General features: G+C 35.6%; 3 protein-coding genes and 1 non-coding gene across 4 annotated transcripts; 3 read left to right on the forward strand and 1 right to left on the reverse strand.

The window, feature by feature from the left end:
• Nucleotides 1-406: 406 nt before the first annotated feature.
• On the reverse strand, nucleotides 407-4,370 carry LOC7474042 (transmembrane ascorbate ferrireductase 1). The gene is made up of 4 exons (XM_002322432.4): nucleotides 4,148-4,370; nucleotides 1,284-1,332; nucleotides 951-1,150; nucleotides 407-861 (listed from the first exon to the last, which is right to left on the reverse strand). The coding sequence occupies exons 1-4, from the start codon at nucleotides 4,289-4,291 to the stop codon at nucleotides 562-564; spliced, it is 693 nt and encodes a 230-aa protein (XP_002322468.3). The 5' UTR covers nucleotides 4,292-4,370; the 3' UTR covers nucleotides 407-561.
• A 5,497-nt stretch (nucleotides 4,371-9,867) lies between these two features.
• LOC7454508 (uncharacterized) lies at nucleotides 9,868-14,376 on the forward strand. Its single transcript, XM_002321879.4, has 7 exons — nucleotides 9,868-10,325; nucleotides 10,505-10,705; nucleotides 10,806-10,928; nucleotides 11,108-11,145; nucleotides 11,272-11,374; nucleotides 11,523-13,594; nucleotides 13,783-14,376. The coding sequence occupies exons 1-7, from the start codon at nucleotides 10,254-10,256 to the stop codon at nucleotides 14,027-14,029; spliced, it is 2,856 nt and encodes a 951-aa protein (XP_002321915.3). The 5' UTR covers nucleotides 9,868-10,253; the 3' UTR covers nucleotides 14,030-14,376.
• Nucleotides 14,377-15,644: 1,268 nt separating this feature from the next.
• TRNAD-GUC (transfer RNA aspartic acid (anticodon GUC)) lies at nucleotides 15,645-15,716 on the forward strand. The gene has a single exon. It is a non-coding gene; the product is annotated as a tRNA-Asp (tRNA).
• A 305-nt stretch (nucleotides 15,717-16,021) lies between these two features.
• On the forward strand, nucleotides 16,022-18,880 carry LOC18105900 (low-temperature-induced 65 kDa protein). Its single transcript, XM_052447463.1, has 6 exons — nucleotides 16,022-16,602; nucleotides 16,693-16,881; nucleotides 17,027-17,416; nucleotides 17,475-17,483; nucleotides 17,543-18,469; nucleotides 18,560-18,880. Exons 1-6 carry the CDS (start codon nucleotides 16,527-16,529, stop codon nucleotides 18,637-18,639), a joined length of 1,671 nt encoding a protein of 556 aa, XP_052303423.1. The 5' UTR covers nucleotides 16,022-16,526; the 3' UTR covers nucleotides 18,640-18,880.
• Nucleotides 18,881-20,422: the final 1,542 nt, after the last annotated feature.

The raw sequence follows: 20,422 nt of genomic DNA on the forward strand, positions 1-20,422 counted from the left end.
TGGTTAGATATATTTCATACTCAAAAGGAAAATATTGAGCTAAACATTGATTTTCTATAACCCGTTAGCGATGAATCACAGTTTGAAACGCGGTTAGGCGCTGTCATACGGTATATATAGTTCCAATTTTTCTGTTAATAGTGGATTGAAATAAGCTCTAGCCCTATAATTTGACACTAGTCAACATAGATGTCCTTTGCTTTCGAATAAAAATAATAAAAAAACTGATTTCATCTGTTAATTTTCCACAAGACCTGTAGAAATGTGTATTTTGTTGCTAAAAATTGGAAGTTGGATCAGAGCCAGCCCATTCTGGTTGGGACAGAGAAACCTAAGCTGCTAAAACCAATATACCCTAAGGAAGTCTATCTATGTTCATGAGCCCAAGTGATAACAATGGCAATACTGTACAGCAAGGCAGAAGCTCCAATATTATTCAAGGATGATCATAAGTCTACATGTAGAAACACAAATAATAGATACACTAGCTTTCATAAAAATTCAGCCAATGGAAAATATGTTCACTTGATTGCTGATAAAATATATATAAACATATAGGCCTTATATGGCAGAATAGCTGTCGTCATCTTCTACAGGAGCCTGGCCAAGAACTGATAATATAACGAAGGCACCATATAATACTGTAACCACAGCAGTGAAGTTGACAAGCAAGGCCTCAGAACCATACTTAGCAATTCCAGAGCTTTCAAGGAATGTAAGCTTCTCCAAGAACCCTAAGGCAGCATTGCCAACAGCCAGAATATACACAAAGATGCCAAATAGCACATGCCAAGGGAGGCACTCACTCCTTAGTGTTGGTGACCCTTTAGGGTAAAAGAATACAAGGAACCCATAAATCCACTGCAAATTAAATTACCATTTTTAAGACAAAGTTTTAAAATAAAATCAAGAGAAAGTCACTATAAAATAGGTTAAAATGAAGGATTTACCTGAATACCATAAAGGGAAATGATGGTTATGCCAAGCCATGAATGCAAGCTATAGAGGTTGGCAATGTTGCTCTCGTTATGATTCTTGAATGCAGCCGCAATGCCAACACAACCAAGAATTATTGCAATTGCATGGAGAACAAGATGGATCAATTTCTTCACTTCTTTCTTCAAAGGAAGAGATTTGTAACTCATGATGGCTGTTTTGTTTTGTTTGTTTTTTTTTTTCGGGGGGGAGCGGGGAGTCAAAAGGAAAAATATCAGTAAGAAAAAACAAGCAAGCAAATCTCTACCATTTAGCTGTGATGAAAATTCAAAATGTTGTCCAATTACCTTCACCTCCTATGATAATTAAGCCAAATAGCATCAGAAAAGGATGAAGCTGTTGCAAGAAAACAGATACGAGATTCACATTACTACTAGAAACATGTATAAATATATAAATTGCTGTAGTATAACCAGTAATCATACTAGCTGCCTTTGGAAACGACAAGCTTCAACGTTGGAAGTGAAATTCAAAGCCTCAAACCGTAAGAGCTTTACCCATAAGCCTTGTTTTTGCTACCCATCGATGAAGAATGTGGCCGCCCTTTAATCCAAGACCCAAGAGCATGCTAATAACAGTTTCAAATGTAATCGTGGACGATAACTCTTTCTTTCTTGCTTACAGATCAATGGTACTTCTTTTAAATGACTAAATTAACACATGGGAAAAGGTTAAGAACTCAAAAAAGATTGCCGTTACTTAGTTTTTCTCTTGATTTCTTATAGAACACTTGTTCTTCCTGTTCGGAAGTAAATGGTTTGTTTTCTAGCCAAGGAAAGAAAGCTCCAAGCTAGCACGAAGATAAAAGATTTTCGAAAGATGGGACCAAGAAAACATTGGACAAATCAATTGCTGTTCAGAGCATGACCTACAAAGAAAGGTGTGTGCAAATGACAATAATATTGAACAAGGTCTTGGAATATTGTTCATGGATAAAGTACAATTTTTGGTGGGCCTAAAACACGTGAATGCTTAGACAGGTCCACATATGATGTCCTGATCCACTAATTTTCCAAAATAAAATAAAAATCCACTACTTGATAGAGTTGCGCAAGTCACGGTAACCAGCGCATTTCACATGTTCGTATCTAATGGTTATACATCCCGGGCTCCGCCAAGGGTTACGTATTTTAATTTTCTATAAATAAATTATATATATAGATTTTTTTAATGCATTGTTGTAGTTCAAAAGATTTTAGTACAAATAAAAAACATTATGCAAATATATGATTGAATAAATCAAAAACTATATATGCTAATAAATAAATAAAAAATCATTAAAAATACCTAAATTAAAACTTGAAAAATTAATAAACAAATACATATCAGGATATTTATTATATTTACTAGATTATATTTGCTAAAAAAAATTTATTATATTTTTTTTTATTTTTTTTATTCGATCAAACAATAATAGAAATAGATAAACACATTAAATTGATTCAATAAAGTAAAATAAAAAATATTATACAAGGTTACACATATTAGAAATTTTACTTGAAAATAAACATTTTTATTTTTAAAAATATAATTTATCTATATAAAAAATAAAAATAATAATTATAGATGAATCAGAAAAACCTCTTCGAAAATTAAAAGCATAACCAAAAAAATAATCATCATTTAAAAAAAAAACTCTAATCAATATATATATATATATATATATAAAGAGTGTTAATATAAATATAAATATTTTCTTTGAAAAAAAACATATAAAAAAAGCATTCATTGAAAAAAAAATTAGGAAAAAAAAAACTAGGCGCTACTGAGGCAGGCCAGTCCATTTTGTCAGGAACAAATGGAACAATTTGACAAAAATATCATCCATTTTAGTGGGTCTAAATTGATATCAACAACATGCTTCTCTTTCTATCACCGAAATCCGTCAATCTCTCTCTCTCCTCTCTCAACCAAGAATCAAAAAGTAAAAATATAAATTTTTGTACAAAAATAAAATTGAAAAAATATTGAGGGACCGAGATTGTTTAATTTGCATGATTGTTTAAGTTGGAGGATCAAAATGCATATTTTTCAAAACTTACGGCACGCCACTCATGTTTTTCGTGTTTTTTATTTTAGTCCTTCCTCTTCCAATCTCATCCTTTCATAAGAATTCGAAATCAATTACTTTTTAATGGACTAAATCACTCGAATAAAAAGTTTAAAAAACAAATTAAAAAAATATAAATTTTACATAGTCTATCAACAGTAAAATATAAGAAGATTAACAGTAGATGCAATGTGAAAACACCACGACATTAGGTTATTTTATTGCACTTCACGTGGGAAGGATAGGAAAGGGGGTTGGGGGCATGGCCGTGTGCGCTGATCAGAAGGTTAGGTAGGGTAGGTGCGAGCACAAAGGCCGAGATGGTTTTGATATGCAATGTGAATGTATTTCTTCTCTCTTGTTTTTGCCTTGAAGGTTTATAAATAAACTCCCCCCAGATTAAGATAAAGACCTCAATAATTATATCAAGGATTACTCTTGAATCCAGTAATTAATGGTGAGATGTTGCTAGCTAGCTCGCTTAATTATCTCTGGTCTCAGTTAAGTTCTGTGCGCTCTCCTGCTTTTCTAGTTAATTAAACTGAATTTTTACTGTTTCTTTCTTCTAATTGATTAAACAGAATTAATTAAGTCACTAAAAATATATCAAAAAAGCATCCTATTTACTCTACGGCAATCCCTTTTGAAATGTTCCAATGCCTAACAAAAAGCCAAGATTCTCGTTCCATTAGCCAACTAGAGCCTGTTGGTTAAATCTTTACTGTTGGTTAGAGCCGTAGAGTATTAAAACTCAATGTGTTCAACTAACTACTTGTTTGTTAGCCACTAGCTAGCTAGGGCCATCTTAATTGACTCGAACCAACAAGTCTTCGCTAAGAAAAAGGGTTCCCAAATTCCAAACCAACAGCCCTTGACACAAGCCTTTCAGCAATGACACAAAAATCCTGATGACAAACATGAACCTAGATAAGATCAAGAACCAAAAGGTTGCTGTTGAAAACTAAGGGCAAGACAAGAGACAAGCACAGACACACAGACAAACAAGAATCAACCAGGGATCCATAGAACCAGGAAAGCAAAACATAAAGACAGATACACACACAGACATGTGTTTAATAAAGATGAGGGCTAGAGGCTTACATTGAAGATGAGATTCTTGTTGGCAGCTTCCCATGCCATGCCACCTCTATAGTATAAAACCCATACCAAGACCATAACAGCACCCGCAATTGCAAGCGCGTGTGCTAAAAACGTTAGTGGCAGTGCTCTAAACTCCAAAGCCATGGTTGAGTCTTCTTCTTCTAGTTCAAAGCTGAGTGAGGGAGAGAATAAAGGAAGAGAGCCTTTCTTCTTGTCGTGGGGATACGTCTTTTATTGTATTGTTTCGACCAGGTATTTGATGCGATTATGACCGTTGGATGGAGATATGATTGTGCCACGTGGGCCTGACTGACTTGGTGACTGCCTTTTTTTATCGTGACTCGTGTTACCCAGAGTCTCAGCCTCGTGTCTCCTCTGGATCCCTGTTTTTTTAGTCGCTTTATTTGAACTCCCTTCTCCCATTTAAAATGTCTAATATTGAATTTCTATAGTTTATCAAACATCATTTATCACGCATATTCTTAAAAATACATTTTTTTAAAGTGTAAAAGTCTATACATCTTGAGATTAATTAAATAGTTGAAGAAGATCGTATTTTTGTATTTTTATGTGTGTTTTGTTCGTTTACACATTTACAAATAAATTAAATAGTTGAATAATATTTTTTTTAACGTTTTATTAGTTAAATTTAATGTTATAAAATCTGGTATGATAAGTCAACTTGGTGCCTGGTTAATTCAAAAATTAAACATATCTGGGTTGAAAAAAAAAATAAAAAAATAATTAACTGACACGATAAAAAAAACCAGGTTGTCCAACAATCTAACGTAAATTCTAATTAAAAATCCATTGATATTTTTTATTTTTTTAAACATCATTTTGATTCTTAATTACAAAAAATAATTTTGGATCAATATGAATTAAATCTCATAAATTGTGACACATGACTTGCCGTGGATTCCATTAACATTGATAGAGCGAGCGCATAATGAAAAAAATGCTACTAAATGGGCTAATCTTCTATTTAATTTGGATTTTTTCACTCACAAACAACTCAATAAATCCACTTAATACAAAATTTAATTTTACTTTCAATATTACATATAAATTATTTATTTTTTTAATATAAAATATAAAGATTTGACAGGTTTTATTCAAGACTGATTACTCAAACCACTGTCTCGAATTAAAAATATAATTTCTTATTATTTTATATGTGGATTTGATCACATGAATCATTCTGAGAACAAGTAAATTTAGCTAGATTTCTTTATTATGTAAAAAAATAGTTGGAATCCAATGTCATTTAAAAAAGAAGAATAAAAAATATATAAAACATTCATCTAGTATCATTCTGCATTAGCCTTTGCTAGAAAAGAGTCAAACAGATTGCAATTCTATAATATTTCGGGGCCTACCGATACAGGAATTCGAGCTTCAAGCTCTGATTGCTCCGTTTTCCTTTTCTCCCATGATCTATCTATACAGTGTCTATTTAACTAAAACTAAATTTTTTTTCTGGTAATTAGAAGAGAAAAGATCACTTATAATTCACAATATATATGTATGGTAAAAGTAAGATTCTAATAAGTTTTAGTTCATCGGTTCGAGTCTTATAAACTTCAGAGTTATTGAAAATTTTAATGGTCGTTAATTTCAGAATCTATGAAATTAATCGAGTTACCCGCAAGCTGATCCGAATATCCATGTTAATTATAAAAAAATCCTACCAAGTTTTTTAATTCCAACATTTTACTGGACAGGAGAAGAGAGAGGTTGATTTTCATCTTGGTGCACAAGCTGTCCAAGCATATCAGCTATAAAGAAACAATAAATGAAAAGATAGGCAACGTTTAGGCTAGAAACACGAAAAACTTGTCTAATTAGCGTTCAAGAAAATGGGGTGATGCAGGCTTTTCCACGAAGAATCCTAGCACTTTTCCACGTAGAACAAGGGGAAAGTTTGATGTTGATGATGACAGAATGTCCAGGGGGGTCCCGTTAGCTGTGAGATCTAGATGGGTCTCGATGAAATGGGTGCAGGAAAATATTGAAACGACACCGTAATAGGTCGCTGTCGCGGGGTATTATCAGCTGAAGTCATGTGTGACATCAATTGAAGCAGGACCTTCAAATATCAAATGATCTAGTTGGAGGAGGATCCATCTTTTTATCAATGTGTAAGGGCTATAGCTTAATTACTCTTGTTTTGTTTTATTTTATTTTATTTTATTTTGGTTCATTGGCTGCTCCGCTCCCTCTCGTCAATGCAATGATCATTGTGTGCCACTCTTAGATCATGCTGGATAATCTAGTGCTTTATTGGATTATTTTGAATACACTGTATTAATAAAAAAATATACATTTTTTAAATTATTTGAAAAAAAATAATAATCTTAGCTGACTTGAATATCTATGCTGTTGAATAAACAAAACTTATAAAACATTCTGTTAAGTGATTTTGTTTCCGTTAAATTGTTTTTTAAAAAAACCCTAAAAGTGATAAGTGAAATAACGTGTGCGCGTCTTCATTGATTGCAATGTGGATTCCAGTAGCCAAAGCCGGCCTCCCTCGCCATTGTTGAAATTATCTCCGCGTACCCTCCCTTCCTAAACACGTTTAGCTTACTAAAATTTAATTTCGCATCTATGACTTCTTTCTTTTCTTTTTAATTTTTGCATCTTAATATTAAATAGGATTAACGAGAATTGAGTTTTTTTTATTTTATTGAATTTGAGTTTAAAATTTAATGAGTTACAAGTTTAAGAGATTATCTTGTGTTTAGAAAATTCATACGAGTTTGTTTGATTTTTGTTTTTTTTTTATTTGAGATCATGTTGTCTTAGTTTCATCATTAAATATTTTATTTATTTTGAATTGAGCTTCATTAATTTTTATTTGCTTAGATCTTTTTATCGACAATTTATTTTTTATAGTTATTTATTGCAAAAAAAGATTTCTATCTATCTCTTGTCATTGTCTTTTATTTTTATCATATTATTAAATTAACTAAACTTATTAGATCAAGTCAAATCAATAACACAAATCTCAAAAATTTTTTCTTTAAAAATATTATCATCACCTAAACATTACTTTTTTATATTAGGAAAAACTTAATCCGGCCCATAACTTAGCGCGAGCCACCAATCTAGTCTACTCCAAAGTCGAAACATATTTGTTTGCGGTAATGGTATCCTAGCATTATTAATCGACTACTAACAAGTGGGATGAGATTTTTGGTTAAAGGATTATTTGAAAGCGTGGTTGATGTTATTTTTTAAAATATTTTTTACTTGAAAATACATTAAAATGATAAAAAAACACAAACAAAAAAATTAATTTGATGAGAAAAATAAAATTTAATGAAAAATCAGTTCAACTACATCTTCAAATTGGGCCTAAGGGCTAAAGCTAGCCCATCTAGCCAGAGATGAGACTTAGATCAGCAGCTAAAAGCCCATATGAAAGAGCATGGAGACAAGGCCCAGCCAGAAAATCCTACAGCTCTTGCATAGACTGCGACCAAGATTAGTTTATACAGAACAGTGCCTTCATTAGATTAAATCTTGAAAGAAAATCTTAATCTAAGTCTCTAAGATCCAGATTTCTGTTCTCCTTTTAGGTCAACACATATTTTAATCTCTTTCAAGGCCCTTTGGTCTCTCTTACTTGAGATTTTTTGACAAATTTCTTACAGCTAAACAAGCTCTCTAACAAAAGATGTGCTTGTCCCTTCCAAGAGATGAACAGTACGTTAATAAAGAAATATTATATCATAAATATGGGCTAGTTTGACTTTTTCTTCTTATCATGATCTGTACATGAAGTATATTTCAAACCTTTAGGCAAACACACTACCTGCACTCAATCTGATCACCCCATATTTGCATCGAAAGTGAGGTGAAGCAAATCTTATTATCTAGTTTACGTCACGCGTGAGAAAATATTCTCACTTTCAGTATTGGCACTTAGCAGGACTTCCATCGTTCTCAATGAAAAGAAAAAGAAAAAAGAGTTAGCATGCAAACATCATACATGGTTCTATCTCTCTATGCATATATACACCATGCATGTATTCTATATATTTATGACGTTGAAGGGTTGTTTTCTTGGGGAGCATGGTAGGAAAGGTCTACTTTGCTTACTTATAACAACATGAAAAGAAAAAGGAAAAGGAAAAGGAGATGGAATCATCCTTCTCGATTGAATTCTTTGTGTTTTGTATAGTTTCAATCATTGTATATGAGCACCAGTACAAGAAATTTGAGGTTAACCCATAATTTAATCATTTTATATGAGCACTAGCACAGGAAAATTTGAGTGAGGGACAAACAGAAGAAAGAGAGCACATGTAGCCACATGCAAGCACTCATTCACAGAGCAACTTAGCTGGGGGGTTTTGACCACAAACAAGGCACCAAAAAATTAATGGGGCAGCAGCTTTGTGGGTCTTCGCAGATACGGGAGACGATAAGGATGCATCAACCCTTCCGCGACAGCTTTGTGGCAGCTAATAAATTTCAGGGCCCTCTCTTTTGCCCCACCATTGTCTAAGAGCACGTACCGAACCCTTATTTTCCCTCTCAACTAACACTCCAATAATCGTGCTCTATGATATCCTCCTTATTGTTTCATTTCAGCAATCTCAATAATGCATGCATGATTGCAGTTTCAATATTCTTAATGCACGGTCTAACATATCCGGTCTATGTAATAGGACCCGATCCGGGTTTATCGAGTCAATCCGGAGTCACCAAGTCAGCATTTTTATTAAAATAATATTGTTTTATTTTCTTTTTTGTTTTAATAATTTTTTTAATATTGATTTGCATGGGTACCAACCAAATTACTAAAAATACAACCAAATCAATTGATTTCGCCGAGTCAATATTTGGTTCGATTCAATTGAAAACCCGATCTGAGTCGGGCTTCGGGTCTCGGATTTCCCAAATCAACCTAAACTAGTTTAACCAACTATTGAAAATAAACCTTATTTGATTGTAAATTCTCACCAACCTCTCCGAGAATCAATCGTTTAATTATTGGCTGAAAACTTTCTATGAGCAAATGAGAAATCTCAACTACAAAATACAAATATTCATTGAATGATGATGATATGCAAAGTTGCAGAAACAGTCATAAAAGGATAGTAATCATAAGCCTACCCAAAAAAACTTCTTCATATGCAAATCCCACTTCCATACCTAATAGATTCCTTTTAATTATGGATGTGACCACGAAATAGTAAGAACTAATTTAAACTAATAGTAAAAATACAAGCACCGACAAATATCACACCAAAGCAGAGTTCAGTAGTGACAAAATTCAGAGATGTGTATTGATGGCACAGCACGAAAATTAGTTGCTTCTACTAAATAAGGTAGATGCAGAAATTCTTCCATCGCCACCTATCATCGCCACCTTACGTGGGGCAACCTCTTCCAAAAATCCTTTGCCTCCTACAGTTTAATATCCCTTTTATAAAATAGATGCTCCGGGCAGCACTGAATCAGCGGTCCAAAACCAGATAGATACATAGAAGACAAAAACATGAAAATAAATCTTAATAAGATTTTAGAATGATATAAAGCATTTCGTTCGTGTTTTAACTATCTTTTATCTCTTTGATGTCGGGAAAGCGATGAAAAGCTACTCCCAAAGACTTTTTAGAAGACATACCATAAAAAAAGTGAGGCCATCAATGTCATTTAAAGCATTCTGCACGACAGCACCTCATGCCTTCCTGCATTAAAAAGATAACTTTTGCTACGGTACAGCTATATTTTGTTCTTTACAATAATACCACATGGTCTGATCAAACTATGTACAGATAAGCCTCTAATTTTTTTTACTCTGTAACTGTTCCATTTTCTATTCAGATTAGACTCCTCTTCAGCTCTAATTCCCAAGCTTTCTGCTGCATCTTAATCTTACTTAAAGATAACAATAAAAAAATACCACTAGCCACTGCAGCCCTCTTTGTTGCTTTCTGGTTGTTTTTGGGTTCAACAGTTGGAATAGATTGTTTTGTCCTGGCCATAACAAAGCCAAAATTGTTTCAGAGAAGATCCAAGTTAGAAGTACTGAAAACTGAGTGAGTCTTTTGATGAAGATTCTCTGAAGAATATACAGTAAGGTCAAAACATGTTCAAGTCATGGAGGAACGACAAGAAGAAGATCAAAGCTACATTCAAACTGCAATTTCAGGCAACTCAGGTACTAATCTAGCAGACAATAAGTATTTCCTATCACTGATTTGAAATGGGTTTTGTTTATCTGGAATCAATTATTGAATCATGGGTGCGTGGTAAGCTGTATAATGTAGGTAGTGTGATGGAACAATTCAGATAAATACTAACAAGAAGCTCTTACCTAATTTTTCATCTCCATTTCAGGTGCCACATCTAAAGAAACCTGCCTTGACAATATCCTTGGTGCCAGAGGATGTTGGAAAGACAACATTCAAACTAGAGAAAGCTGCAGTTCAGGATGGAATCTGTTCATGGGACAATCCGGTTTATGTAACCGTGAAGCTCATCAAGGAGCCAAAATCAGGAATACTGCATGAGAAAATATACCATTTCATTGTTGCAAGTGTACGTTAGAGTCACATTTCAAATCTGTGATGATTTTCTAAGGTATAGTGATTTGTGAGTGACTGTGCGCGCGCACCCTAATTACCATGAATTCTTGCAGGGGTCATCCAAGTCAGGTTATCTGGGAGAAGCTTCAATTGACTTTGCAGATTTTGCTGATGAACCCGAGCCATTGACTGTCTCCCTGCCCCTTAAATTTGCCAACTCTGGTGCAGTTCTACATGTTAGTTCCCCCCCCCCCACCCCCCTCTCTCTCACACACACGCTCTTGTAAATCTCTTGATTTGACTCTATCCCTATGTTGATTCACTCCTAGAGCAATGTCTGTTTTCAAAATGTAAATAGACCATGCCATTTCGATATGATCATTGTTTCCTCATATATCAAGTAATTTTGAAACAGGTGACTATTCAGAAGATGCAGGGAGATGTTGATCCAAGGTGAACACAAGCATTAACAATTCACAATTTGCATTTATTTATCTTTTTTACTTACGTTTTAGCTTCTAATTTAAGTTTTTCCCATCTCCTCTCTACTAATTTACGAAATGGACTTTGTAATCTCAGAAAAATTGGAGACAATGGAGATCCTGTACTTTCTCAAGACCGAAGCTTGAAAAGCCAGCAGAGCAATGACCATACAGATGAAAATGATGAAAGTTTTACTGAAGTAAGGCCTAAAATTATCTATGTTGATATTCTGTTTCAATACAGTCCAGGAAGGGCTGAACTGAACAAGTTCCTTTTTGGCAAATCTTGGAAATGGATGGGCTCTTATTCAAGGTTATAACTGAACTATTCCTTGATAAATGTCACAGGACAGGGACTTGAACATTCTTTTATCACAGAATTCTGAACAAGAAAGCAGCTTCAGATCATCTGTTGGGGGCAATTCTAGCTTCAAATCAATTCTCAGACAAGACTCAATGCCTCCAAAGGGTGCAGTTGATGGCATCACAACAAAAAACCGCTTGCATCGTAGAACAAGCACAGATTGGTCAATGGGTTCAAGGTCAGATGGAAGTTTAGTTGGCTCAACAAACAGCCCTGAACAGAGCCTTCCAAGAGAGTTTCAAGAAGCTTCAGATGAAACCGTTGAAAGACTGAAAAGTGAATTATCTAGTCTAATGAGGCAGTCAGAATTATCAGAACTAGAATTACAGACTCTTCGGAAACAGATTACCAAAGAGAGTAGAAGGGGGCAGGATTTGTCAAGACAGGTTAAGGAACTTGAAGAGGAAAGAGATGAACTCAAAACAGAATGTGAGCAGGTCAAGTCTTCAAGAAAATCTGTTGAAGAAGAATCCCTGAATCAATTGCGAGCCGAGTACGAGGATTCTTTGGTTCAGCTAGAAGAAGTCAGGCGAGAGCTTAGTCATCAAAAGGATTTGAACACCAATCTTAAGTTGCAACTCCAGAAAACACAAGATTCAAATTCTGAGTTGATTCTTGCAGTGGGAGACCTTGATGAAATGCTGGAGGAAAAAAAAGGGGAAATATCTTGTCTGTCCAGCAAGCTAGACGAGGTTCAGGAGAAAAACTGCAAATGCAGCATGAAAGAGGACACAGATCAACATGCAGTGCTTGCACCGGAAGAAAAGGCTAGGGAAGATGATGAATTATGTCTGCTGAAGCAAAGGGTCATAGACCTATCCGATGAAATTGAGGTCCACAGAGAAAATAGAGAAAAACTGGAGAATTATATCGAACAACTCACACAGGACTATGAGAATCTAAAGCAGGAAAACTATGATGTATCTTCCAAGTTAGAGCAGAGCAAGATACAAGAACACAAATCGTCAGAATCTTTGGCTACCATTAAAGAACTTGAATCACAGGTACAAAGATTAGAGGAAAGATTGAAGACGCAAACACAAGAATTCTCAGAATCTTTGGTTTCCATCAATGAACTGGAAATTCAGGTCAAAGGGTTGGGGAAAGAACTGGAAAAACAGGCACAAGGATTTGAAAATGACCTTGATGCCATGACACATGCCAGAATTGAGCAGGAACAGAGAGCTATCCGTGCAGAAGAGGCCTTGAGGAAGACAAGGTGGAAAAATGCTGTTACAGCAGAGCGGATACAGGAAGAATTCAGAAAACTTTCTGTGGAAATGGCAGGCAAGTTTGATGAGAATGAGAAGCTGACAAAGAAATCAATATCAGAAGCTGATGAACTCCGAGCACAGAACATAATTCTGGAAGAGAATCTTCAGAAAGCTAACGAAGAGCTTGCAGTGGTGATGGACCAGAAGGGAGTAAAAATGGAAGAACTATCAGTGCAACTAGATTTGAAGACAAAACATGTAGAGCAGATGTCAGTGGAATTAGAAGATGCTTCCAACCAACTGAAGCAAGGAGGAGAAATGCAAGAGGCTTTCCAAGTTGAAATTCAAATGCTGAAAAAGGAGATAGAGACACTCAGAAAAGAGAAGAATGACATCTCTGAGCAGGAAAACGTGAACTTAAGAGATGAAACTGAGAAATTGAAGACATCTTGTGAAGAAACAAATATACTAACAGAAAGATGGAAAAGAGAAAGGGAGGAAATAGAGGAAAAATTTGCATCGACAAAGAAGGAAGCAGAAAACACAAGGCAAGAATTATTCAATGTGAGGTCGTTAAAGGATGAAAAAGAGGCAATGATCAAGAACCTTTCATCGCAACTTCAAAGCCTCAGAGATCAGCAGATTGCGTTAAAACATAGCCTGTCCGAAGAAGAATGCGAGAAAGAAAAACTGCAGCAACAAGTAATCAAATTAAAGGGTGAACTGCAAAAGAAGGAACATGGAAATACTAGTGTCATGGAGAAGCTCTCTTTTTCAGATGAAAAGAACTTGACTCCAATGGACGATGAAATGCAGATGAACGGAAGAAAGGGTATTGAAAGGTAAAATTTCAAAGTTCTTGTTTACATCCTGATTATTGTGCCTTTTCATATACCCACCACCTTTTCTTGTGTAATTAATTTCCAACACTGATAAATCTAAGCACCTCATTGTGCATCCAAATATGTTTTAGTTTATGATCATAATCATCACTGAAATTGGTTTCATTCTTCGATATTTGTTTTGACAGAAAAGCAAGAACTTGCTCAAAGGAAGAACTAGTAGTGGGCACTTTCCACCTAATGGATGAGGGTAACCTAACTGAACTGTTGACAGAAATGGCTCAGCTAAAAGAAAAGAACAAATGTATGGAAATTGAGCTAAAAGAAATGCAAGAGAGATACTCAGAGATCAGCCTCAAATTTGCAGAAGTAGAAGGTGAAAGGCAACAGCTTGTCATGACTGTACGAAACCTCAAGAATGGTAAGAAAAGCTAGCATTCTTACTCTTTCAGACATGGATGTCAGACAAAGAAATGAAGCGTGAGTGAAGCATCTGCTAAAGTGAGCATCTGACGAGCAAGACTGTTGGTCTTCTAAACATTATGCACATTGTAATGGGAGTTGAGCTAGAGGTGCTCTAGAAGCAGGAAAAAAGTTCAGAAAGGAGTAGATCTTTCACTAAAAACATAGTAATTACATACTCCTTTGCTTTATGCGGATTTTGTGTACTCCTTATTTGTGATGTTCATGTAGGCTATATAGTTGAAGTATAATAGTGCCTAAGCTGAAACGTGGTTATATTGAAAGTGAGATATATAAAAAGAGATTCCAAATTTCAGACACCACTGTCTAGAATTTTAAGTTAAACAACGGCAGCATATTTATGTTCACTGATACCTTTTCACATTATAGTGCTTGCTGCACAGCACCGAATGTGTTCAAGCAATCCAATTATACACCAAGACTCTCGGCTTTGTAAATTTGCTGAACCTTGGTGTGTGATACAACCATGGGTGTGATAATAATATCTAAGTTGACTGTGTTAAAAGAAGTTTACCTATCATAACTATGTTCATGAAGAAAATAATGGCATTTTTGCAGAATGTAGAGGTTAAGATATTGCAATATCATATCATGCGCAGGAAAAAATGGCATTGTTACAAGATTTAGAAGAAAAGTATAGCATTGGTACAGATGTTTAAGAACCAAACTATAGCTTTATCAACATAACCCCAGATATCTATAACTTTCAGAACAATTCTTTCCCCTCAATTTCTCCTGAACTTTTTGCTCAGATGGTGGTGGGCCCTTCCATCAGTCCAGACCAGCCTAGTCTGGCTTCCACTATCATCCATTGCAAAATATAAACCGTGTAGTTGATGAAGTATCTTACTATGATGACAATTTAACACAACAAAATTTCTCATACGTGAGGGTTCCCATATCATACCTGTGTTGATCTCTTATCACTGTAAGTCCATGATGGAATTAGAAAGGCTAGAATTCTTTCCTACCGGGATGAACTTAACAAATGTATAGCTTCTTTCTGCTGCTTCTACTCATGTACTTCTCTAGGAGTGCTCCCACCATGGAACCTGAGAAATTCAAGAATAGACGGACTTCTTCTATCAGTAGCCTTTGATATATTTCCTGAACACCAAAAATGTGGAGTAGATGTATCATGTGCAAGGGGTGGAAGGAATTGCTGCAGCAACCTTCTCTTTTCCATGACCCTGTTAAGAAACACTACAGTCCAGGGAAAACGTGGTTGTGGAATGGCAGAATGGATTGCCTTAGAAAGGGGCGTTCCACTTCCACTGCAATGTGATATCTCTTCTTTAAATGGAAACCTGATGGAATTTCCTGCAGCTCTGTGTAGAAGCCTCCTTCTAGGAGGGTTTTTAGTGTAATGTTTAACCCATGCCAGTCTTTTTAGAGATCCGACTCGTCATCAACTCAAGAAATATTATGTGATTACTCTATAAGAATAACAATATTTGATCACTTATAATTAATATTTATTCTTCACTGTCAAAGCAAGTTTTGAACAATTTAAAAAGAAAATGTGACGTAGTTAAATTAAAAATGAATTATTCCTAATCTCAACAAGGTCGTTGTAGTATAGTGGTAAGTATTCCCGCCTGTCACGCGGGTGACCCGGGTTCGATCCCCGGCAACGGCGTCATTATTTTTGGTCGATCACGAATTATTTTGTCTTACGTCCTTCTCTCTTCAAATTTCAACAAGGGTCTGAGTTCCTTGCCAAACCGAAAGCCGACAGCAGATCACTGGAGTACACTACATACACATTGGACCTTATTAAAACTTGACACCATTTTTCTTTGATATTTTAGAGAGAAAAAACTTGATATCATCCACTAGAGGTTACAAAGGCTGTACCTGTGAACTAACCTCCTAAGACAAAATAGGCGCAAGGAAAGAGCAATATACCGGACCAACCCACACAAATAAAACAATCCCTCCATAACCAGTTATCCATAATATCAAATAAATCATTTTCATCTTTAGTAAATTTACCAAGTGCTATAGTCATAGTGATCCTCCTATTCAACAACTTCAACTATTTCCGAACACCTCATAGCATTTTCAGGGTCTTCAAGCTTCTATGATTTGATTTCCACTTTGGTCCTCTCCCTGCAAGTCCATACAATTTGATGATATTCAAGAGACCCTTGTGATTTTTTTGATAAAGATTACCCACTCCCATCACTCTCTCCGGCATTGCCACCGCGTGTACAAGCAGCTCTGGTTACGTGTCAGGAAATGGAGATATCATGCTTGTTTTGCACGTGTCGAATGCCCTTCAAACCCACCTCCATGCAAATGTGGCAACTGCAAGATGTTCTTGTCTTGGTCCCTCTATAAAATTATTCCTTTTTTTTTTCTCGATGGTTATCTTTTTCTGTCAAGTAAGTAACTGACTAATAGAAACTTGTTTTCGGTCTCATCTCTGGCAGTTTCTGTTTTCGCTATGGAGTCACAAATGGCACGCCCACATGATTTTCATGACCATGAACATGGTCCCAACAATGTTGGACTGCATCCTGGTAAGAGCCTTATTTACTTAATTTCCTATGTTATTGAAGCGTGGTTTATGTTTTTGTTAAGTTTTATGTACTGTGAAATGTTGGTGCTAGAGGGTGAAGATGAGCATCGCCATGAGAAGAAGTCAGTGTTGAAGAAAGTGAAGGAAAAAGTCAAATTACATGGTCATGGCCAGGAAGAACATCATGAAGTTCATGTGCCTGATGATCATGACTTGTATGAGGAAGATGATGACGAGGATGAAGAAATGGTTGGGGACCCAGAAGTTCATGGAGCCTCAGGTATGTTAATGGTGCTACTTGCTTCAATGTCTGTATTAATTAACTACTGGTAAATGACCTTGCTAGAGAAAAAAGGGGCTTAGATTTGTGTGCGATGGATTTTTTTTTTGGATTTTTATGGTTTCGATTGTGAATTAAACTGCAGCCTATAGTTCTGCTTCACTTAGAAGCTCAGCCCATGGACAAGGGGGAAGGTTAGGTGGCCCTAGGACATATTATGGAGGTCCAACAACAATGCAAGAAGAACATACAGGCAGTGATCCCATAAAGAGCTCTGTTCTTGGACAAGAGGAAGATGAGTCAGCACCACCAAAGGTTCTTCTCGAAAGGACAACTGCTATTAAAGAAGTACCTCATGCCCCAGTTAATTCGCCTGCATCTATTTCTCCTGCTGATCCCGTTAAAGGTTTTGTTCATGAACAAGAGAGGATTCTAGGGCAACCTGAAGTTAATTTGGAAGTACCAGTAGGGTTGGAGGAGGATCCTCACGCCCCAAAGGAGACTTGTGGATCATGCTCCTTCCAATTATTAGACTAAAGCCACTGATCCAACTGGTTCTGGTAAGTTCTGTTCAATGTTTGCATGCCAACAAGGCCTTTTTGGCATTGATGTTTGGGAAATTTTTTTGTCTTTCAGAGGGGCTAATTATTGCATCTTGCAGGAGGAAAAGAGGCTGGAATAACTCCAATGCTTCAGTCTTTTGACAAAATGAATATCTATGATGATTCAAAACAAGGAGAAAAAAAGAACTCACCTGTCAGACCGCGTGATGCTCAGCCCTCTATGTTTCCCACTGGGAGCCATGACCAATTTTCTGCAGAACCAACTCCCCCAATTTCCATTAACCCCAAAGAGAACCCAGAATCAGGTTCAGAGTCTATTGATTCATTGAAAATCAAGGAGCAACCAGGAGGTGACATTGCTGAGAAACCATCATACCAGAGCAGCAACACTGGAAAAACCTCCTCTGCCACTTCTGCACTTGCTGATAAAGAAAAAGCTGCTACAAATGTCATAGCTTCCAAGCTTGGATATATAGAGAGAGACGATAATATTCAAGAACATGAAGTGGCACATGAAGGACAAAATGCTGCGAAGCCAGCATCTTCAGTGGAATATGGAAAGAAAGTTGCTGCAACTGTGACAGAGAAACTCACTCCAGTGTATGAAAAAGTTGTTGGTTTAGGCAGTACTGTGATGTCAAAAGTCTATGGCAATACTAACACTAGCACCAACACCAGCAATGAAGCAGACAACATGATTAAAGGGAAAGATAAAGGGGTGTCAGTGAAAGACTATTTCGTGGAGAAGTTGAGTCCTGGAGAAGAAGACAGGGCGCTTTCTGAAGTTATTTCGGAGACTTTGAACAAGGGGAAGGCTGAGGCAGTGACAGAGTCGGAGGAGGTGAAGAGGAGGTTAGAGAGTAGTAGTACAGAAGAGTATTCTGGTGAAAGGGTGGATTCAGGCTCTGTGCATATTCCTGATAAAACTGTGGTTGGTAAGCTTAAAGGTGCTGTTGGTTCTTTGTTTGTCAAAGGTGAAGGGTCCAGGGCATCTCAGCAGCATCCACTTAGTTCCTCCAATGCAGGTAGAGATTAAACATGGTCTTGATTTGAATTTGAAAATTGAATTTTTCGGAAAGAATCAGAAAACCGAGTTCAATTGATTGTTTTGTTAGCAGTTACTCAAGCGCTTTCTTCTACTTATGCTAGTGGAGAAGAAATAGGGGATAGGAGACTTCAGGAGTCAGGAAACTGAGGAGCAAGCAATGTCTACTAAGATAGACTGTGTTTTTAACATAGCTGGTTTTTCTACTAATTATGAAAAGTTTGTTTTCCTTAAGTGTTGTGTGGATGGAACTGTAATGAAATTGTAATGGCACCGCATGGATGTATAAATTGTTGTGGACACTATGGAAAACCATTTTATCTAACTCTCAAGATCTGCTATGGTCCATCATGTTATATATTTTCTTAAATATATATTATAAATTTTTTAATCTTTTGAGAAAAAAGGGGAACAAATTCAACCTTTTAAGTGTAATTCTATATTAACCATTCAAAGTAACACAGATTACTCAAATTGCGAGGAGGAAGAAAATGGGATTTGAGTCTAAATTTTGGATTTTCTTCAATGGACAAAGTGATGGGATAGGAGGAAGTCCAGTAAAGAAGTTCATGTAAAACAAAAGAGGCTTCTGGTGAAAGGGTGGATTCTGATTCTGTGACTAATTTACAAGGCTATGATTGATGAGCTAAAAGGTGCTATTGATTCATTGTTAAAGGTAAAGAGTCCTGTTCATCTCAGCAGAAACCATCTGGTTCCTCCAATTCAGGCAATCCTTCCTGTCTTGAATTGAATTTGGAACCTGATCTTTTTAAGTAAATTCTGAAAATTCATTGCATCACTCACATAGTCTTTCTGATTGGCTATGCTGGTATGTCTTTTGCTGTTTTATCAAGCAGGAACCAAAGGGTTTTCTACTTGTGCCAGTGGAGGGAGAAGAGACTCGACGAATCAGTAACTTGAGCTTGTTGAATTTTCAGAGTGATTGTGTTTGTTTTAATAGTGATCATGACTTCCAATTGTATTCAAGCAAGAGAGTGCAGATGCAGTTCCTCTGTGGTATTAATATTATGTTCAAATTTGAGCATCCAAACTGTGAAAGTTTGGTGTGATGGTGATAGTTGTGTTTTACTTGAATAAATCAGAAAGATTAGGAAGGAAATAAATGGATGGATCAAGTAATATTCTTGCTAAGAAATTTTGAAAAATTATGCGTTTCTTTGATGCCGTGAGGTCCTTGTTCCTAAAAGCATAAAATTGAAGCTGCTTTGAGTGCGCAGCAAGTTCCTAATGATTTAACTCTTTGACACATTAGACTTATTCTTTTATTTATTTATTTATTTAACTCTTTGACACATTAGACTTATTCTGAGTGCATCTATTATGTGGGTTCGAGGAAATGTGATGATGATATGATTAAGAATTCACAAAAATAATCCCCCGTCCCATCCACTATTGGATACGGTAAAGTTTGAATCTTTTTATTTAAAAAAATGGTATTTTCAAATAGAAAGTTTTAAGTTCAATAATCCCAAAAACAAAATAAATGTCTGGTCAAATTATTAAGTGTAAAGACATAAAACTCAGACCAACTACTAGGTTAACCTGAAACTTGGTTAACTCAGGATTTAAATTGATTTGAGTTGATAAACAAAGTTAATTAATGACTTTATAGATCTAGGTTTAACTTATTAAAACTTGACTTGTAACCTTTTAATTTTTTTTATTTTTTTTAAATAGTATATCACTTTGATCCTTTTAATAAATATGTTTTTTTTAAATTAATCTGGTTGACCTTTCTAATCCATGATTCAAGCCTTACTACAAATTGATATTTAAGATGTTTGGGAGTATGGTTGATGTTGTTTTTTAAAGTGTTTTTTTTCAGAATATATTAAAAAAATATTGTTTTATTTTTAAAAAATTATTTTTTACATCAACACATCAAAATGATCTGACAACACTAAAAAAATAT

Source organism: Populus trichocarpa, chromosome 15, assembly GCF_000002775.5.
Source record: "Populus trichocarpa isolate Nisqually-1 chromosome 15, P.trichocarpa_v4.1, whole genome shotgun sequence".
NCBI lineage: Eukaryota > Viridiplantae > Streptophyta > Magnoliopsida > Malpighiales > Salicaceae > Populus > Populus trichocarpa.